At 36.1% G+C, this 18,309-nt stretch overlaps 1 protein-coding gene across 1 annotated transcript in view; it reads right to left on the bottom strand.

The window, feature by feature from the left end:
• LOC150102960 (uncharacterized) overlaps positions 1-18,309 on the bottom strand; it is a 353,745-nt gene that overhangs the window by 201,193 nt on the left and 134,243 nt on the right. Inside the window, exon 6 of the mRNA XM_090398023.1 lies at positions 5,661-5,748. Coding sequence (XP_090254149.1) covers positions 5,661-5,748 — 88 coding nt within the window. The remainder of the gene's footprint in view (positions 1-5,660; positions 5,749-18,309) is intronic.

The following is an 18,309-nucleotide window of genomic DNA, read 5'->3' as shown; positions in this document are numbered from 1 at the left end:
TATAACATTTTGTATTTATTGCTCAGAAAGATCTCACCAGTTTTTGTCTTTTTTTGTTTTGGCCACCCTTATTATGTTGATCTGGTATTTATCCAATTTCTACGCTAGCTCCTAACTATTATAATAACGGAATTAACTCATGCAAATTATTCTTTATTTGTAGAATTTTCACCTGAGTATCACAGGCATCATCAGTTCAGGTATGATATTCACAAAGAAACACCTAAGTAGCTAAGGTTAAATTTCCTAAATTTATTTATTTTTTATTTTATTTTAATTACTAAGTTATTTAATTATTTAATTTTAATAATTAAAAAAATTATAATTAAATATATGTGTATACAATTATATATATTTAATTATATTTTTTTAATTATTGTAATTTAATAATTAAATAAATTTAGGAAATTTAACCTTAGCTATTTAGGTGGCGCTTTGTGAATATAACAGCTATTGTTTAATTAGCCTTGTACCTGTACTGATGATGCCTGTGATACTCAGGTGAAAATTCTATGAATAAAGAATAATTTACATGAGTTAATTCCGTTATTATAATAGTTAGTAATAAGTCTACTCACGGTATTTCCTTACTGAAACTAAGCTAGCTCCATTTCTTTGCCATTCCGGGTTCTTATGTTCATAGTACCAATCTTCAACTCTGGTGATATTGAGTTGGGATGTGTTTTAGGATTCGTTCCAGTAGCTGACTTTTCGATGTTTGCCCTAGTCCCCTGGCGAAAACAAGGGGGGCCTTGATTAACTCTTACGTTCTCCTCTCAGTTATACTGCTTTGACCCTTAAGCACCCCATTTCATCCCAAAGAAACAGTAAAAGATTAACAAGGTGATAATCTATATTGGGTTAGTAAAGGGCTGTCAATGAGCAATATATAGCCTCTCGCATTCAAGTCACCCCCACCTACCAGTGGTATAGTCTGTTTCCAAAAGCTAGGCTCTGGCAAAACTGGTGAGCATTGCCACTGAACAAGTATACCTCCCCTAATTGGAGAAAATGGCCCTTTCAAAGTCTGATTTGGACTGAGTAGTGATTCTTGTACAAATGTTATGAGCTGTAGTGTAGGCAAAGTCAGTAGCTGGAGTTTTGGTCTTGAGCCATTTGGTCTAGAGCCCTAGGTGGTAGATATCTTTTATCGCCCAGTGAAATACCACCACCTTGCTTATTAGAGACCTGAAGTGGCTACAGTCTCCCCCCCCCCACACACACACACTCTTCCTACATGCAGTGAGAGTGATACCCAAGAGGACATGTAATCTCACTGTAGGGTAGACGGGTCCTCTCCCTAGTTGGGGTACAGCAGTAAAACAGTTCTGCAGGCCAACCACTGGTAAGTACATGAGACCGAACCAGGTAGTAACCTGGAGGCTTCCTGATCAGCTAGCGAAAAAACTGCGGCCATGTATTTTGCCAGTTTATGACTGGAGAGAGACCAGATATTGTGGCTGCAGGGGAAACTGTTGAGGTCATGTATGGACAGGAGACTGAGCTCTGTCTATGTGGGCAGTATGTTTGCAAGTCTGTCACCTCTCAATGCATGTCCCACTTTCTCTTTATCTCTTCCTAATGAACCATAATGTACCACAACCCACAGAAATGCAATTTAACTACAGATTGCAAAAATTCTCCCACAAAAAATAGTAAAAAAAATCATAAAAAACAATAGAAATCCAATCAAACAACCGGTCAACATTAATTTTTACTAAAAAAAAAGTTTCCACATCCACTTCACCAACATCCATGGCCTTAACAGCAATATAAATTATATGCACCACCACCTACAGTCATCTAAACCAGTACTATTCCTCTCAAACCTCAACTAGCAACCTCAATAGCACTGTCCAAATCAAATGCCCTAACTACACATTACACAGCTCTTTCTGCCACAAGGGTGACACTTGTGCATTCATCAGAACTGACATACCATGCCAGAGACTGCAAACCCTCGAATCCCCTCTGTTTGATCTATGTTTGCAAGTTCAAAATTTCTCTACCAAGCCAACCTGTCCTTTTCATGTGCTCCCCCTCTATCGCTCCAAACTTTCTCAACCACTCCGACCTCTTTAACTCTCTCTCTCTCTCTCTAAAGCTCAATTTTCTGCAGTCTAAGTAACATTATAGTGAGGTCATCCTTCTTTGGGACATCAATGTCCACAACTCACATTGGCTCCCCTTCTCCAGTTTTGCTGATCAAGCAGGCAGGGTGCTGAGGTGTTTGCCATCAGCAATGACCTATTTCAGATCATCAATCTTCGAACCAGAATACCTGACCAACATTAATTCTTACCAAAAAAAAAAGTTTCCAAATCTCCACTTCACCAACATCCATGGCTATAATAGCAATATAAACCCTCTTCAAATTGCCAACAGACTTGACCTCTTCCTAACAAGCTCCCCCTTCCAAGTATACCGTGGTTGTCAGTTCTCCTCTTGGTAACTTGGACCACATCATAAAAGTCTCTTTTGCCACAGAACTACCTTCATCCACCAGTCCACAGTCGTGTATCCTTTGGCACTACAAGAGTGTGAACTGTGACATTTATTGCCCCTTCCCATGGTCTGACTACTGCTTCAGCACTTCTGATCCAAAGGTTGAGGTTGATTTCTGTTATTCAGCTCAGGCCGAATAACAGAAATCAACCTCCCAGGAATGAAGGTTTTCAATCCCTCATTCTACTCCAAACTCTCAGCCACCTTCCAAGCCTTGGTTCTCAAAAAAGTGTGCCAATGCTGAAAAAGAAAAAACTACTGCTTACCACGAATGGTTCAACACCAAAACTCCAGCTGCTGACTACCTACACTACAGCTCAAAATAATTGTAAAAGAATCATCACCCAGTCCAAGTCAGACTTTGAAAGGGCCAAATGCCGCAAACTCACCTCTTGCCCAAATGGCAGTCTCTCCTGGTCCTTGCCAAGGCAACTTCTGCCTTGGCAAGGACCAGGAGACTGGGCAGAAGTGCAACTGGGTGCACTTCTGCCCACCGAGATTTCCACCACGCTCAACATCCAGATGATATACCGTAGTTACCTCACCTAAAGATAAGGCCAACTTATTGGCATCGTTTTTCTCTTCTAATTCCTGCAATGAAGACCAGGGCAAAGTTCTCTCCAATTCTACCAAGAATGGCTCCTTCATATCGCCCATAGTCTTCTGAAAAAAAAAGACAAGGGATCTGGTCCTGATGGTATCCCACCTATTGTGCTAAAAAATTGTGCCCCAGAACTAACACCTATCCTGTATAGCTTCTTCAACCTATCCTATTCAATTGGCATCTACCCTACAACATGGAAACAGGTCCACATCCAACCCATCCCAAAGAAGGGTGATAAAAGTCAACCAACAAACTACCGTCCAACTGCTCTCACTTCTGTTCTCTCTAATGCTATGGAAAAGGTCATCAACAAATAACTCTTGAACCATGTAGAGTCATACCAACTAATCAGTGACCAGCAGTATGGATTATGCCACTCGTGATCTACAGCACTCACCTCGGGTTTGGCACAGGGGTCTCTCACCAAACTGCCATTCTATGGTTTACCTTCCTTACTCTGCAACTGGATCGCCAACTTTCTCAGTGATCGCTCACTACGTGTAATAGTGGTTTACTCTCCTCAGATTTCCCAACAAATGCAGGAGTATCCCAGGGTGCTGTTCTTTCACCCACTCTCTTCCTTTTGCATATAAATGACCTCTCTTTCAGCCTTCCAATCCTATCCATAGTTTTGCTGAAGACAGTACACTCCATTCCTCCTTTTCAATCGATAAATCTCGTAGTGTTCAAATATTAGAATCCTCAAGATCTATCATGATCAGCAACCTGAACTCAGATCTCCTAGCTATATCTCAGTGGGGGTAAGGTCAACATTGTAAACCTCAATGCTACCAATGCTTTCATGTACTCAATGCTTTCATGTATGGACTAGATATAATAATAATAAAAAAAAATTAAAGTAGTTTTGTTGGAAATCCTCTGATTCTGTTAGCAAATTTCTAAATATTCAGAGTAATGCATCTCGAATGCTGTAATTAGCAGTTTTATTTCTTTAGGAAAAAAACTACTAATTTCTGATTGTCAAAGAGGCAGAAGTGTACACTAAAAATCTGTGGCGAGTAAAATGGTTTGAAGTTATAACTTCGTATTTGCAAAAACAGATGACTCTCATCTGGGTATTGTGTATTTCTTAAATAATTTATACAAGTAAGATACACATCATTTTAATCAGTTATTCATAAAACTTAATTTATATTATCCAGCTATTAAGTAAAATTACATATTCTCCTAAAAGATTGCCTGATAATGTAAAAGTAGAATGGATTTAATTACTGAGAGTGATGTATATGACTGACGATATCAGTCGTTTTGCATTGAGTACATCCTTGAATGATTCCGAAATGAAAAGTTGATTGCTTTTCACATGTGCATTTACTTGGGGTACCAAATGATGAGTGAACCAGTCCTGGAAAAAAATGTGTCATTTGCTAGCATTTAAATAAAATATATATACCACTTACAGATTTATGAAGTAAATCCAAATTTTCCTTAGACAGATAACATGAAATGAGACTCTATGCTAAGAAACAGGATACTTCTTTCAATTTTGTAGTATAGAAATGACAGCAATCTGCAGCATGTATTGATGCCACAATTTTGCACTATGAACTTTCTTCATGTAGCATCATGAATGAATGGCAAAAAAGACTGCTTATACCAAGCATTTCTAATCTTTAATTTTACCAAATTTAGAAAGTCAGAATAAACATAATATTTCTTAGTCAGAATAAAAATATTTCTTAGCCAACTAAAAGCAAATAAGAGTCTGCACTGTAAAATAATAAATTCACACAAAAGAAAAATAAATATCAATATCATTGTAGCTAAGCAAACACAAAGAAGAGACCATATATAAATCAATATTACATTTATTAGGATGCCATTCTAAAGAAAAACTCATGAATCGGTTTTAGGTAGCATACTTTTTTAAAAAAAAAAATAAAACAGGAAACTCCATATAGCAAACTATTTCTGAGGACAATGAATTTGTTATCATGAGAACTGTACATTTTCTCAAATGTACAAGAAAAATATTTACAGGAGCATCTAGATATAAGAGAGTGATATCTAGTATTAAGAGAAAAAAAAAAAGATATTAAATTTGGCTGACTGCACAGGGGTACTAATGTATCACAGGAAATTGTAATTCCAGGGATCAGCAGCTGATATTTATGGTTCAAATCTTTGAAGAACTGCTATTTCAGAGGTTGGATAAATGGTAGATTACTGTATACATATTTTACATGTGTTTCAAAGCTTAAATAAAAATTTCTGTAAAATAAAAAGTAATAAGTTTTATTTTGCAGTATTCATTTTATAATTCAGATCTTATTTTGTTACCAATCTTCCACAGTAGACTACAGTAATCAATTATAACACATAACACAAAAAAATTCCAGCCACACCAAGAAATTCGCTACAGCAAACTATTTCTATGGAAAAATAGAAATAGTTTGCATTTGTTATTGTGAGAGTTGAATGCACAAGAAAAATATTTACAGAAGCATTTTTGATCCACTCCATTTAAAAAATAATCTTCTAAGATGAAATCTCAGGAAAATAAAAAAAAAGTAACAAAATGTATCTTTACCATGGCAGTATGTTCCAAAATGACTAGGAAAGGATCTGATTCCAAACAATGACCAAGCAAGCGTAATATATTTGAATGGATGAGATCCCTGTTTTGAAAATAAATACATTTTATTAATACAAACTTATGAGATAATTATCAACACCTAAAAGAAATATGGAATTGATTCCAGATTATTATAAAATGCATTACATACAAACATTCTTTTACATGCTGTCACGAGAGTGATATCTAGTATTAAGAGAAAAAAAAAAAGATATTAAATCATAACACTGCAGTTTTTTTTTCTTTTTTCAAATCTAGCTTTGTCATTAAATGGCCTAATTGAAATGCCTCCAAATTTTAAAAAGGACATCAGAACATGTTCTTGCAGGGTTGTATATGTGCATTGTAATGATATTACAATGCACATCAAGCAGGAAGCTCACCGACTCTATATCACATCCCTTCCAAGTAAGGCAAGTGCACATTTTGAGAAATTCATATTTATGAAATGCTAATTCTGATTTTTGTGTGTGTGCGTGTGTGTGTAATGCCACAATGGCATAGAAAATTGCAAAAGTAATAATACATTATTATTTCAAGTGATACCACCCTTGCACACCCAGTATATTCTTTTTAAAATATTTTGCATTGTAGAAATTCGCTGGTTTCTGTGCTTAGTGCAGTATATAGTAATGCAGTTAATGAATTATTATAATTTATTATATTTTATTTTATTTATTATATTATATCATTATTAATGAGTTATTAATGAAGTATATGCAGAGAAAATTTCAATTTCATGATTATAGAGGAATGCAAAAGGAACAAGAGGGAACAAATGCAATATCTGATGCAGAGTATTTTAATAATAAAGTGATATACCTTTTCACTACTTGTATATGGGAAATATATGAATTCTGTATTACTTCAACCTTAGTATCTCTTCTGCGTCTCACTCCCACTAATGAGACTTCCCATTCATTGCATTTAATAATGTTCATCTTTGGGCATATTTGCTTCATGGGGAGTAAAGCAGTTCTGCTCAGTGGTGGGATTTTGCTTGTTACTGAGAGGAACCACCCTGGGTTTCCTGTCATGGAATGATTTAGGTCAACAGTGATGAGTTTAGTAATGATCTTTTAGGGTCACTCAGTGAGATATAGAGTGATCTTGTGGATCATTCACCCCCTGCACTTTTAACAGTACCTCAATAAAGGTCAAAACTGATCTGGATAGCAGACCAGTTTTGATTTTTATTGAGCTTTGCATTATGGGATACTAAGGCAATTAATGTGAAGTCATTAGCATCTATACACAAGTAGTCTGGTTGTGAAGATACTTCACATACAAACTTTGATAAACGATTAAACAAGAATATAATTTCTTGGTGGATTTAATTTACTTCACATACTATTTTTCTTCTCCATGATTTTCATCATAAATGAAGTCAGGGCATGGAATTATCATTTGATGGCTGACTATTATTATTATTATTATTGTTCCGGGAAACTCCAAGGAGTCGACAGACTCATCGAGGGAGGCCCAAACATCATGTCAAGAACAACTATTCAACATTCACATAATATCTATCATACCTTGCCTTGAACTCATTCACGGTCGTAGCACCCACAACAGACTCTGGAAGCTTATTACACTCATTTACCACTCTCCAAGTAAAGAACCTAGCTCTAACACCCTTGTCAACCACGCTCTTGCCCAGCTTCCATGCATGGCCCCTAGTCCTCCCACCACCAGTCATATTTTCAAAAATATCTTCTGAATCAATCTTATAAAAACCCTTCAGTAATTTGAATGTCTCAATCATATCACCCCTCCTTCGCCTATCGTCCAATTTCTGCAACCCACAAATCTTCAACCTATTCTCATAAGGTTCATTCCACAGACCTGCTATCATCTTGGTCACTCGTCTCTGGACCCTCTCCACTTCCTCCCCATCATGAAGAAACCCTGGTGCCCATAGCTGGGCACAGAAGTCCAGATGGGGTCTTATCAAGGCTCGATACAGAGGAACAACAACTTGTTCGTCTCTGCATGTTAAAGTATTTTTCAGAAGCCAAGTGATTTGGTGAGCTGTTTTAGTTACTTTTGCAATGTGCCCCCTAAACTTCAACTCCCTATCCACCAACACTCCCAAATCACTGGCCTCATCAATCTCCTGGAGTATGGTTCCACCAATGCGATATACTGCTGCTATTCTTTTCACCCCAAAGTGCATAACCTTACACTTTGCCACATTAAATTGACATCCATTTTTCCTAGCCCAGTCCTCCAAACTATCCAAATCATCCTGTAAAATTTTGACATCCTGTGCACTCACAATTGCTCTACCCAACTTTGCATCATCAGCAAACAAGTGAACACTTCCTCTCAGATCCTTTCCAATATCATTGATGAACAAATTGAAAAGCAGTGGTCCAAGAACAGAGCCCTGTGGCACTCCACTAGTCACAAGACGTCTTTTAGACTCCACTCCTGAATAAACCACTCTTTGATATCTCTCCTTCAACCACCCTCCTATCCATCTCACCAACCCTATATCTATACCCATCTGCTCCAGTTTACTGATTAGGGTTCCATGTGGTATCCTATCAAAGGCCTTGGCAAGGTCCAGTAGTATCACTGTAAACCCATTACCCGTATCCAGTTCAGCCATCACTGTGTTATAAAACGTGAGCAAGTTACTGAGGCATGATCTACCCTTCACAAAACCATGTTGTCCCCCATACAATATCCCATTTTCATCTATCCAATCCTGTATTCTTTTCTTGACTAATTTCTCTAAGACCTTGACAATGATTCCTGATATGCTAATCGGTCGGTAATTTACAACAGCAGTCTTGGAACCACCTTTATGCAGTGGAACTATTTTCCCCTCTTTCCACCCGCTCGGGACTAACCCAGACCCGAGACTCAAATTAAACAAAATGGTCAAGGGTACTGACAATTCTTTAGCTGCTTCTCGTACAACACGAGCTGGTATACCATCCAATCCCACAGATGTATTGACATTGAGGTTATGCAATAGACTACTCACTTCCACTTCATTAACCACAATTCCCGTATAATCTACTGGTTTATTCGTTTCTGCAATGTCACCACCTGGATGATATACTTTTGCAAAGTGCTCACTCAGTAACTCAACTATCTCAACTGATTCAGTTACCTCCCTACCATCGGCATTCTTTAAAATCAATCTGCCATGTACATTTTTCCTTTTACTTGCTACATATCTAAAAAACTGTTTAGGATTCTCTTTAGCCTGCATGGCCAATGTTCTTTCGTAATCCTTTTTTGCTTTTCTTACCACACTCGTCACCCTTCTGGCCTACGCTTTATACCGTTCATGTGCCTGCCGGTCACCCTTCTCCTTAAATTCCCTCCATAGTTGTTTCTTTTTTTGCAGCTCAAGCTTAATGGTGTTATTCATCCATTTAACCCCTACTTGATTTATTATTCGGACTCTAAGTATACAGTCAGCCATTGCTTCATGCAAGCACTTCTTAACTACCTCCCATGCACTATCAACTTCTAGTCCTTGCAGTTGTACATGCCATGGCACTGAACCAATCAAACTCCTAAGCTTGTCATACTTTCCAGCCCGATAATTCCACTGTAGCCTGTCTTAATTGAAAATTCTACACCTTTATCACATCCCTTCCTCCTCGAATCCTTTCAATGGCCAATACGAGGGTGATCTGAAAAGTTCTCAGCCTCGACCATAGATGGCAACACTATCGGCAAGATTTTTTTTTCTGTCATAAGTATCCATGTGAAATTGCAAGAGTCATTCTATCAAGTAGTTTGTTTTATACAGCTGTCTGAAGCAAAAGTGTTATCTGTATCTCTTGAAATGGATAAAATTATTACCGTGCGGTTATAAAATTCTTTGTAAAAGAAGGTTTAACACCAAAAGAAATTCATTCGAAGTTCATAAAAGTTTATGGGCACTCTTCTCCTTCGTTTTCCATAATTAAGAAATGGGCTACTTAATTTAAACGTGATCCATGTGAAGGCATCCAAAAAGTGTAACAACACCAGAAATCATTGATCAAGTGCATGATCTGGATGACCGGTGAGTCAAAGTACGTAAAATTGCTGAGACTATAAGCATTTCAAAAGAATGTGTAGGATATATTTTGCATGAAGAATTGCAAATGAAAAAGCTTTGTGTAAGATGGGTGCCATGCTTGCTCACAGCAGATCAAAAACGTACTCGCATGAAAATCTCTGAACAGTGCTTGGAGCATTTTAACAAGAATAAAACTGATTTTGTGCATCAATTTACATTCACCATTACACACCAGAATCCGAACAGCATTCAAAACAGTGGAGAGTCGGTTGTTCAGGGCCAAGAAGACAAAGTCGGTTCCATCAGCAGGAAAGGTCATGGCATCGGTGTTTTGGGATGCTAAAGGCATTTTGTTTATTAATTATCTTGAAAAGGGTAAAACAATAACTGGGGGAGATATTATTCCGATTTTTTTAACCAGACTAGACGAAAAAATTCGTGAGAAAAGACCCAGTTTGCAGAAGAAAAAATCATCTTTCATCAGGACAATGCACCTGCCCACAAACGTGTTTTGGCAATGGGAAAATTAAGAGATCTGCACTATGAATTGTTGGATCATCCACCCTATTCCCCAGATTTGGCTCCCTCTGAATTTTTTCTCTTCCCAAAAGTAAAACTCTTCCTTGCTGGTCAGCATTTTTCATCGAATCAAAAGGTGATTGCAGCTGTAGAGGAGTATTTTGCAGATCTTACTGAGAAGGGCTACAGGGACAGGATAATGGTGCTGGAGCATCGCTGGAATAAATGTATTAGTCTTAAAGGAGATTATGTTGAAAAATAAAAATAATTTTGAAATCATAAATTTGTTTTTTCGTTGTTAGGCCGAGAACTTTTCAGACCACTCTTGTATAGGCTTGTTTTTATGCAACAGGAAAGACTGAAAAGGAGGGATGTTAATTCTGAGGTAGAAGTTTTGTGCCTAACTAGAGAGATACTTGCAGATGTCTGAACTATTCGGGATTCTTCCAATTTATTCCTGATGAAAGAAAGAAAGAACAGAGGGAGTATGGAGTAAGGTGTTCTTAGTACTGTGAGAGGTAATCTGGGTCATCTATGTCATTTTAAGAATGCTATGAAGGGGACTGTTCTGAATTATGACCAAAGCAACTAAGGTTAAGATGTAGGGTATTATATCTCATTTGTCTGTTTTGTAGGATGAAATACTATTTCTCAGGATGTAAAGCTCTATTACCTCTATGAGACCAGCAAACTCATCGTTAGTTGAAAAGCACATATAAAGGTTTTTTGCATGCTAGATGGGATATAAACCCAGTTTGAGAACAAGAATAATAATATCAGGTGCTTCTTATCTTTTGGTGAAATTATGATGATGTGGCCTAGGTAAAGATACCTGATAGTGAGGGAAACATCGATGAGACTATGTCATGGTTAACAGAGTGGGGATTACCTGGTATTCTAATATAAATCAAGTATCTATAAAAATACCAGATACCCCTCACTATCCTGTCAACATCAATGGCATTTGCTTAACTATTTCTCCAGAAATGACATCTAAAGTAAAATGGAATGGATGCTGAGGTATTTACTAACAGTATATCCTTGGCATCTCTTCTAGCTTGATCACTGGACATGAAGAATGGAAATGATTCTGAGTTATAGACATTGAATAAGATGACTTTAGTTAAAATAAGTTGGAATGGTTAGTGGAATTTGGAGAGCAACAACAAAACCAGTAAATAAATGCAAAAAAAAAAAAAAAAAAAAAAGAGAAACTGAGCAAGCACAAATTAAAAAGAGATTCTCAGTTTAACACAAGATATCAGATCTGAATGTACAAGAACAGCTCTTGTGAATCGAATCATAAATCATAAAGTGTTGATTTTTAGACTGGTAAGGAGGACAATTGATCAGTGGACATGAAGAACAAAATGATTCTGAGTTGTAGACATTAAACAAGATGATTAATTCAAATAAGGTTGGAGTGGTCATTGGAATTTGGAGAACAACAACAAAAACAGCAAATAAAGGCTAAAAATTGTGGCAAAAAAAAAAAAAAAAAAAAGACTGAGTAAGCAAATCAAAAAGAGAGATTCTCAGTTTAACATGGGATATCAGATCTGAATGCATAAGAAATGCTCTTATAGTGAATGGAATCACAAAATGTTTTTTGAATAGTTAAGGTGGATAACTCAGGTTCTGAAAGAAATAACAGGTCAGGTTGTGATGACTGTCAGTTTTACTGTAATTCAGTACCTGGAACCCTACGATATTTTAGGTCAATTCAATTTTGCTTCAAAGCAGTAGTGCACATTATTTGTCAGTATGGAAGGCATGAAAGTTGAACTGGAAAAAAAAAAAAATGCACTATTTGCATTACTGATTATTATTATTATTTTTTTTTTTGTGACTGTGATTTTATGGTTGGCATTATGTTTTTCAGTTGATTTTTTAAAGACTTTTTCTGGTTTTTAGTTAGATTTTTGTTTTTTTATATATTTTTATCAGATTCTTGTTATGTTCTCTAATTTTGTTCATTTTTGAAATTATGGATTCTACAACCGTGTTAAAATAACTCTTTTTATTATCCCAACGTTTCGATCTTCATATGAAGAAGATCATCATCTGGAGCATACATAAATATACAAGACAAGCTGCGTTACATTTCAAACTGTAAGCTAGAGAAACAATGATTTGATCACATGCTATTCACTAGCATGACCTCTAGTGAAAAAAAATAAAATAAATAATAATTACATCAAGCTAGATTTAATTTATGATTACATGAATAAACATTCTTGCTTACAGATGGTTTTACTTCTAGTAACAGTGATGTCCTATTTCTATTATTACAATTGTTATTTTTGATTAAAAAAATAAATAAAAAATTATAAATTACAACATGAATAAACATTCTTTCTTATAGATTTTTTCTTTAACAGTGATGTCCTATTTTAGTTCAGTATTAAAGTTCTTATTTTAGATTTAGGATCCTGGATTTTCTACAGTCCTGTTTATAATTGTTCTTAGAGAGGAAGGATTTGTGGGACAAATATATGCCTTCTATATGTATGGGATTTTTAGACCATCATTATTGTTTAGATTGGGGTGGTTGATAACGATCTCACAAGCTTCCTTAAATTTGCATTCATACCATGTTTTGGTGTGATGTAGACAACTAGTGCTTTTCCAGACAATTCTGTGTAAGGTATTCAAGGGCATGATCTGAAAGGCAAGCTTCACCATAATTATTATATTTGATGTGTCGTTTATGTTTTTTTGTCTGATCGGAATTGTGCATCCTGTTTCTCCTATGTATGGTATGTTGCAGGTGCAGTAAATACGGTATACTCCAGGGTGGGCCAGCGAAAGGAGTGGGTCTTTGGATGAGTTGAGTAAGCTTTATAATTTTGCAGGAGGTTTAAAGGTGGCTTTGAAGCTGTATTTTTGTAGTACTCTGTTTATTTTGTCTGATGTCCCTTTAATGTAGGGAATGGTTATAGTTTCTTTTCCTTTTATTTTTATAAAGTAAGTGCCACCGCTATCTTAAACCAAATCATGTATTTACACAATTTTTCCACATATGTGGAAAAAATGAATCTGCTGGACTCGGACAATAACACATACCAATTAGTTAACTATAACCCAACTAATAGAATAAAAAAGAAAACAGAGAATCTACTTAAGTCAATTATCACATGGCCTGAAGATATGGTCAAAAAATTATTTCCACACTATGCCCGTTCCCCGAGAATATACAGGCTACTGAAAATTCACAAAGAAAACACACCACTATGGCCTATAATCGAAGGGATTGATAGCCCGACTTATTATTTAGCTACAAAATTAGCGGCAATACTCAAGGAGTTGGTAGCTCATTCCCCCTCCTATATCAAAAAACATGCAACACTTCATAAACATCATCAAAGACATTACATTAGAAAATGATGATCTATTAGTCAGTTTTGAACGAATGTCCCAATCAATGGCACAATTCTTCTTTTACAGAAAAAATTTCCTCCAGATATCACGGCGCTCTTTGCGCATGTATTACGTTCTGGTTATTTTGTATGGCAAAATGCTTTCTACCTACAAAAAGAAGGCACAGCCATGGGCTCGCCATTATCCCCCCAGATTGCTAACTTTTATATGGAACATTTTGAACAACTTGCTTTAGGTTCCTCCCCTTTAAAACCCAAAGCCTGGCTTAGATATATTGACGATGTTTTCACAATCTGATCTCATGGCCACCACACACTAGACAATTCCTTAGCCACCTAAACAAGCAACACAAACGCATACAGTTCACAATTGAGATTGAAAACATAACACACCGCCGTTTCTAGATACACTTGTCACACATCTTCCCTCGGGCAATCTTTCCTTCACTGTTTATTTACCGGAAACCGACACATACTGGCCAATATATACACATAAACCTCTACCACCACCCAACACAAAAACTAGGTGTCATCAATACCCTAAAAAACAGGGCTCTGAAGATCTGTTCCAATGAACAGGCACTGAAAAACGAATTTAAAGTGATCAGCAATACTTTTCAAAAAAATGGATACAGCCAAAACACTATTAACAAAATTCTCTACAAGACCTCAATAAAAAACAAAGACGAACCAGACTACAGTAAAACTATAACCATTCCCTACATTAAAGGAACATCAGACAAAATACACAGAGTACTACAAAAATAACCTCAAAGCCACCTTTAAACCTCCTGCAAAATTAAAAAGCTTACTCAACTCATCCAAAGACCCACTCCCTCCACTGGCCCACCCTGGAGTATACCGTATTTACTGCACCTGCAACATACCAATATTGGAGAAATAGAACGCACAATTCCGATCAGACAAAAAGCACATAAACGACACATCAAATATAATAATTATAGTGAAGCTGGCCTTTCTGATCACCTTACATAGAATTGATTGGAAAAGCTAGTTGTCTACATTGCACCAAAACATGGTATGAACACAAATTTAAGGAAGCTTGTGAAATCCTTATCAACCACCCCAATCTAAACAATAATGATGGTCTAAAAATCCCATACACATGGAAGGCATATATTCATCCCACGAATCCTTCCTCTCTAAGAACAACCATAAACAGGACTGTAGAAAATCCAGGATCCTAAATCTAAAATAACAACTTTAATACTAAAAAATAGGACATCACTGTTAAAGAAAAAATCTATGAGAAAGAATGTTTATTCATGCTGTAATTTATAATTTTTTTTTTTTTTTTTAAATCAAAAATAACAATTGTAATAATAGAAATAGGACATCACTGTTACTGGAAGGAAAACCATCTGTAAGCAAGAATGTTTATTCACGTAATCATAAATTAAATCTAGCTTGATGTAATTATTTATTTATTTTTTTTTTTCACTAGAGGTCATGTCAGTGAGTAGCATGTGATCAAATCATTGTTTCTCTAGCTTATGGTTTGAAATGTGACGCAGCTTGTCTTGTATATTTGTGTATGCTCCAGATGATGATCTTGATATGAAGATCGAAATATCGGGATAATAAAAAGAGTTATTTTAACACGGTTGTAGAATCCATAATTTCAAAAACGAATGCAGATCACCGTGTAAAAATAAGAAAAAGGACTACTTTTGTACAATTTCTATTTTATATAATGCTATAAATATGCACATATATTTATAGACAGAAAGAATCCAAGATGTAGTTTGGACTGTTGAAGTGGAAAGTAATTGTTAAGGTTCCCTATGAAATAAGAGATCAAGTTCAGAAGAGTGTAAGTACTGGTAATGTACATCATTTATATTAGTATTAAGGCCAGGAATGTTGGAAAAATGGATGATGTAGAGGTTTTTTTTTTTTTTCTTTCTTTCTCCTTCTTCCCCCCTTGATGTTTTTATTTATTTTTCTAGTTGAGTTTTTGTTACTTCTTAAGATATTTTGTACATTATTATTACATTAGAAAGTATATATATAAATATATATATATTGAATCGTTTGGAGAGGATGTTGCTAGAAGGGAAGTAACAAACGAATTACAGTAAATGAGGGAATAAGAAGGGTTGTGAAAGAGCAGAAGGATGAGTGAGTCTAAAGAAGTGGATATAAATGGATGAGTTGGAGGAAGAACCAGTGGGAGAAACCAGACATGAGAATGAGAGATGTAAGATGGCCAGGAAAGTCTTGGCAGACAGATAGACATGGTATAAGGAGGGTCAATGTTCAAGTTTGTGTGTGTGTGTGTGTGTGTGTGTGTGTGTGTGTGTGTGCACGTGCATGTGTGTGTGTGTGTGAGAGAGGTGTTCAATGTAAGAAGCAGATAGCACAGACACACAGGAAGTAATGTGATATGGAAAAAACAGCCTTGGTTGTAATAAAAGAAGCAGAGGGTCAAGGTCAGATATGCAGTAATCCCAGCTTTCAGTTGTGACATTCCTACATCATCTGTTTGTTCATGAATGCCATCAGAAATAAGGGAGGATGATGAAGCTACCTGACTGATTTGATGTACATGAAAGCTGTTGGCAGAAATTAAAAATAGTTAAATATGAATGATATACTGACGAAAAAAGAAATGAAAGGAAGTAAAGGAAGTTTCACTTCCATATAGAAGTACTGAATAAAACAATGTGTGATAAGTGTAATCTGTTTATAGTTAAGCTTGTTATCTGTCCACAGTGGTTTTAGTATTTGGAATGCTGTTGTTGTTTTTGTAATTTTTGTTCTAATATTCTGTCTTGATTTCCCATGTTTGTAATTTAATTTAACTACTTTGAAATTAAATTGATCAATTTCTATAGGTGTGTAATTGAGTAGAATTTTTTTATGTCTGTCACAGTACTTCCTTCTAGCTAACCGATATTTTTTAAGATTATGATTTCCTGAAGATCTGATTTGTTTCAACTAGGAGATCAATATCATCAGCAAACTTTAGATCAGCATTTCTCAACCTTTCTAAGCCCAAGGACGAGTAAAATGCCTAAAACAATTCTACGGACCACTAAGTTATGTAATTTTTTTTTTTATATGTATGTGGGGGATTACCAACATTTACATATATACATTTACATATACAACATTTTACATATACATAAATTTACAAATACATATGGAAACATAATTAAGTTGGAAGTAAACGATTAAAAGTGTATCTTCACTGAACAAACTTTTAATTTTTATTAAACAAATAAAGATATCAGTTTCCGATTTGCTTTGAGCAAATGAATGGGCACATCAGTGCACTCGCTGATATCCCCATTCATCTACCCAGAGCAACTTTTATATTTTATGTTATCCCCATTCATCTGTCCATACTCATGAAGCTAGCCACACACACACACACACACACACACACACACACACACACACACACACACACACACACACACACACACACACACTACTGGCCAATACAGATCGCCTTATTTCCCTGAGGAGTTTTCCATGACCAGCAAAAAAAATTTAAGACATCCTGTTATGTGAGTTTTAAAAGAGGTATAGCGTAGTAGACATATGGATACAAAATTAATAACGGGAAAAAAAAAAAAAAAATTGACCTTTTTAGTTATCTTACACCAGCTACTTAGGTGGCGCTTTTTGGAATTGTCAATTATTGTTTAATTTGAGCTTAATGTACTGAAGATGCCTGTGACACACGAAAATTATACTATTAAATAATCTTTGTACATGAGTTTTTTCCGTTATTAATTTTGTATTGATCCTGTTATGTGAGGTCCTTCCTGATATCTATAAAAACAGTCCAACCGACGATGTCAGTCGCAAAGTGCCATCCACGAGGTCGGGTGCATTTTCCTGCCAGCGACTGTATGCCATATGCATGTTGTACTAATCATGTTATGATGGTAGTTTTAATTATATCCGTCCTGTTTTATCCAGAGGCACAACAGTGGTCATCATAAATCCAGCAGATTCATTAATCGTGTGGTGGTTTTATTTATATCCGTCCTGTGTGCTGCTCGTATTTGTCACATTGTGGTGTGTGTTTCTGTACAATCCATGACCGTGTGGATGTTATTGTCTCCATGCGACAGATTCAGAGTGCATGGCTACATATTTCCGCAAGCGACCGTACGAGATATGGAACTTTGCTAAACGGGGCATGGGCAGCTATCCTCCTCACCAGCAGAGCTGAGCCTCACCGTGACGTATCTCTGATTTTGGAAATGCATTAATTCCAAAACCAGTAACGAGAATAATCGGAAACTGTAGTGCAAGTAAATAATACGATATATTTATATTACTACTTACTTTTAATGAGATAGTTCAGCTTCTCAGCCTTTGCAGAGTTGCTGGCTCAATATTGATCAACTGCAGTCAAAGATTGGCACACACTAAGACGATTTCTGCATTTTGTTTTTATTTCAAGGAGCAATGAAAATCTTTTCTTACAAAGATAGGTTGTAGAAAACTGCATGACAATTTTCAGTGCTTCTTCAAATAATTCAGGAAATTGACTTCGTACTGAAGGCGAGATCCAGAATCGAGCCAAACCAAGATCACGGAATTGCATTTTAAACCCACTATCACTTGAAAGCTCAATTAACTGTTCTTTTTTCGATAACGAAAGGTCATTGTCGTGACTATAAGCCTGAAATAT

Source organism: Typopeltis vanoorti, chromosome 9, assembly GCF_054136105.1.
Source record: "Typopeltis vanoorti isolate ZY-2024b chromosome 9, IOZ_Tvanoo_1.0, whole genome shotgun sequence".
Classification (NCBI taxonomy): domain Eukaryota; kingdom Metazoa; phylum Arthropoda; class Arachnida; order Uropygi; family Thelyphonidae; genus Typopeltis; species Typopeltis vanoorti.
Note: the sequence above shows the minus strand (reverse complement) of the source record. Positions and strands in the feature narration are given on the sequence as shown.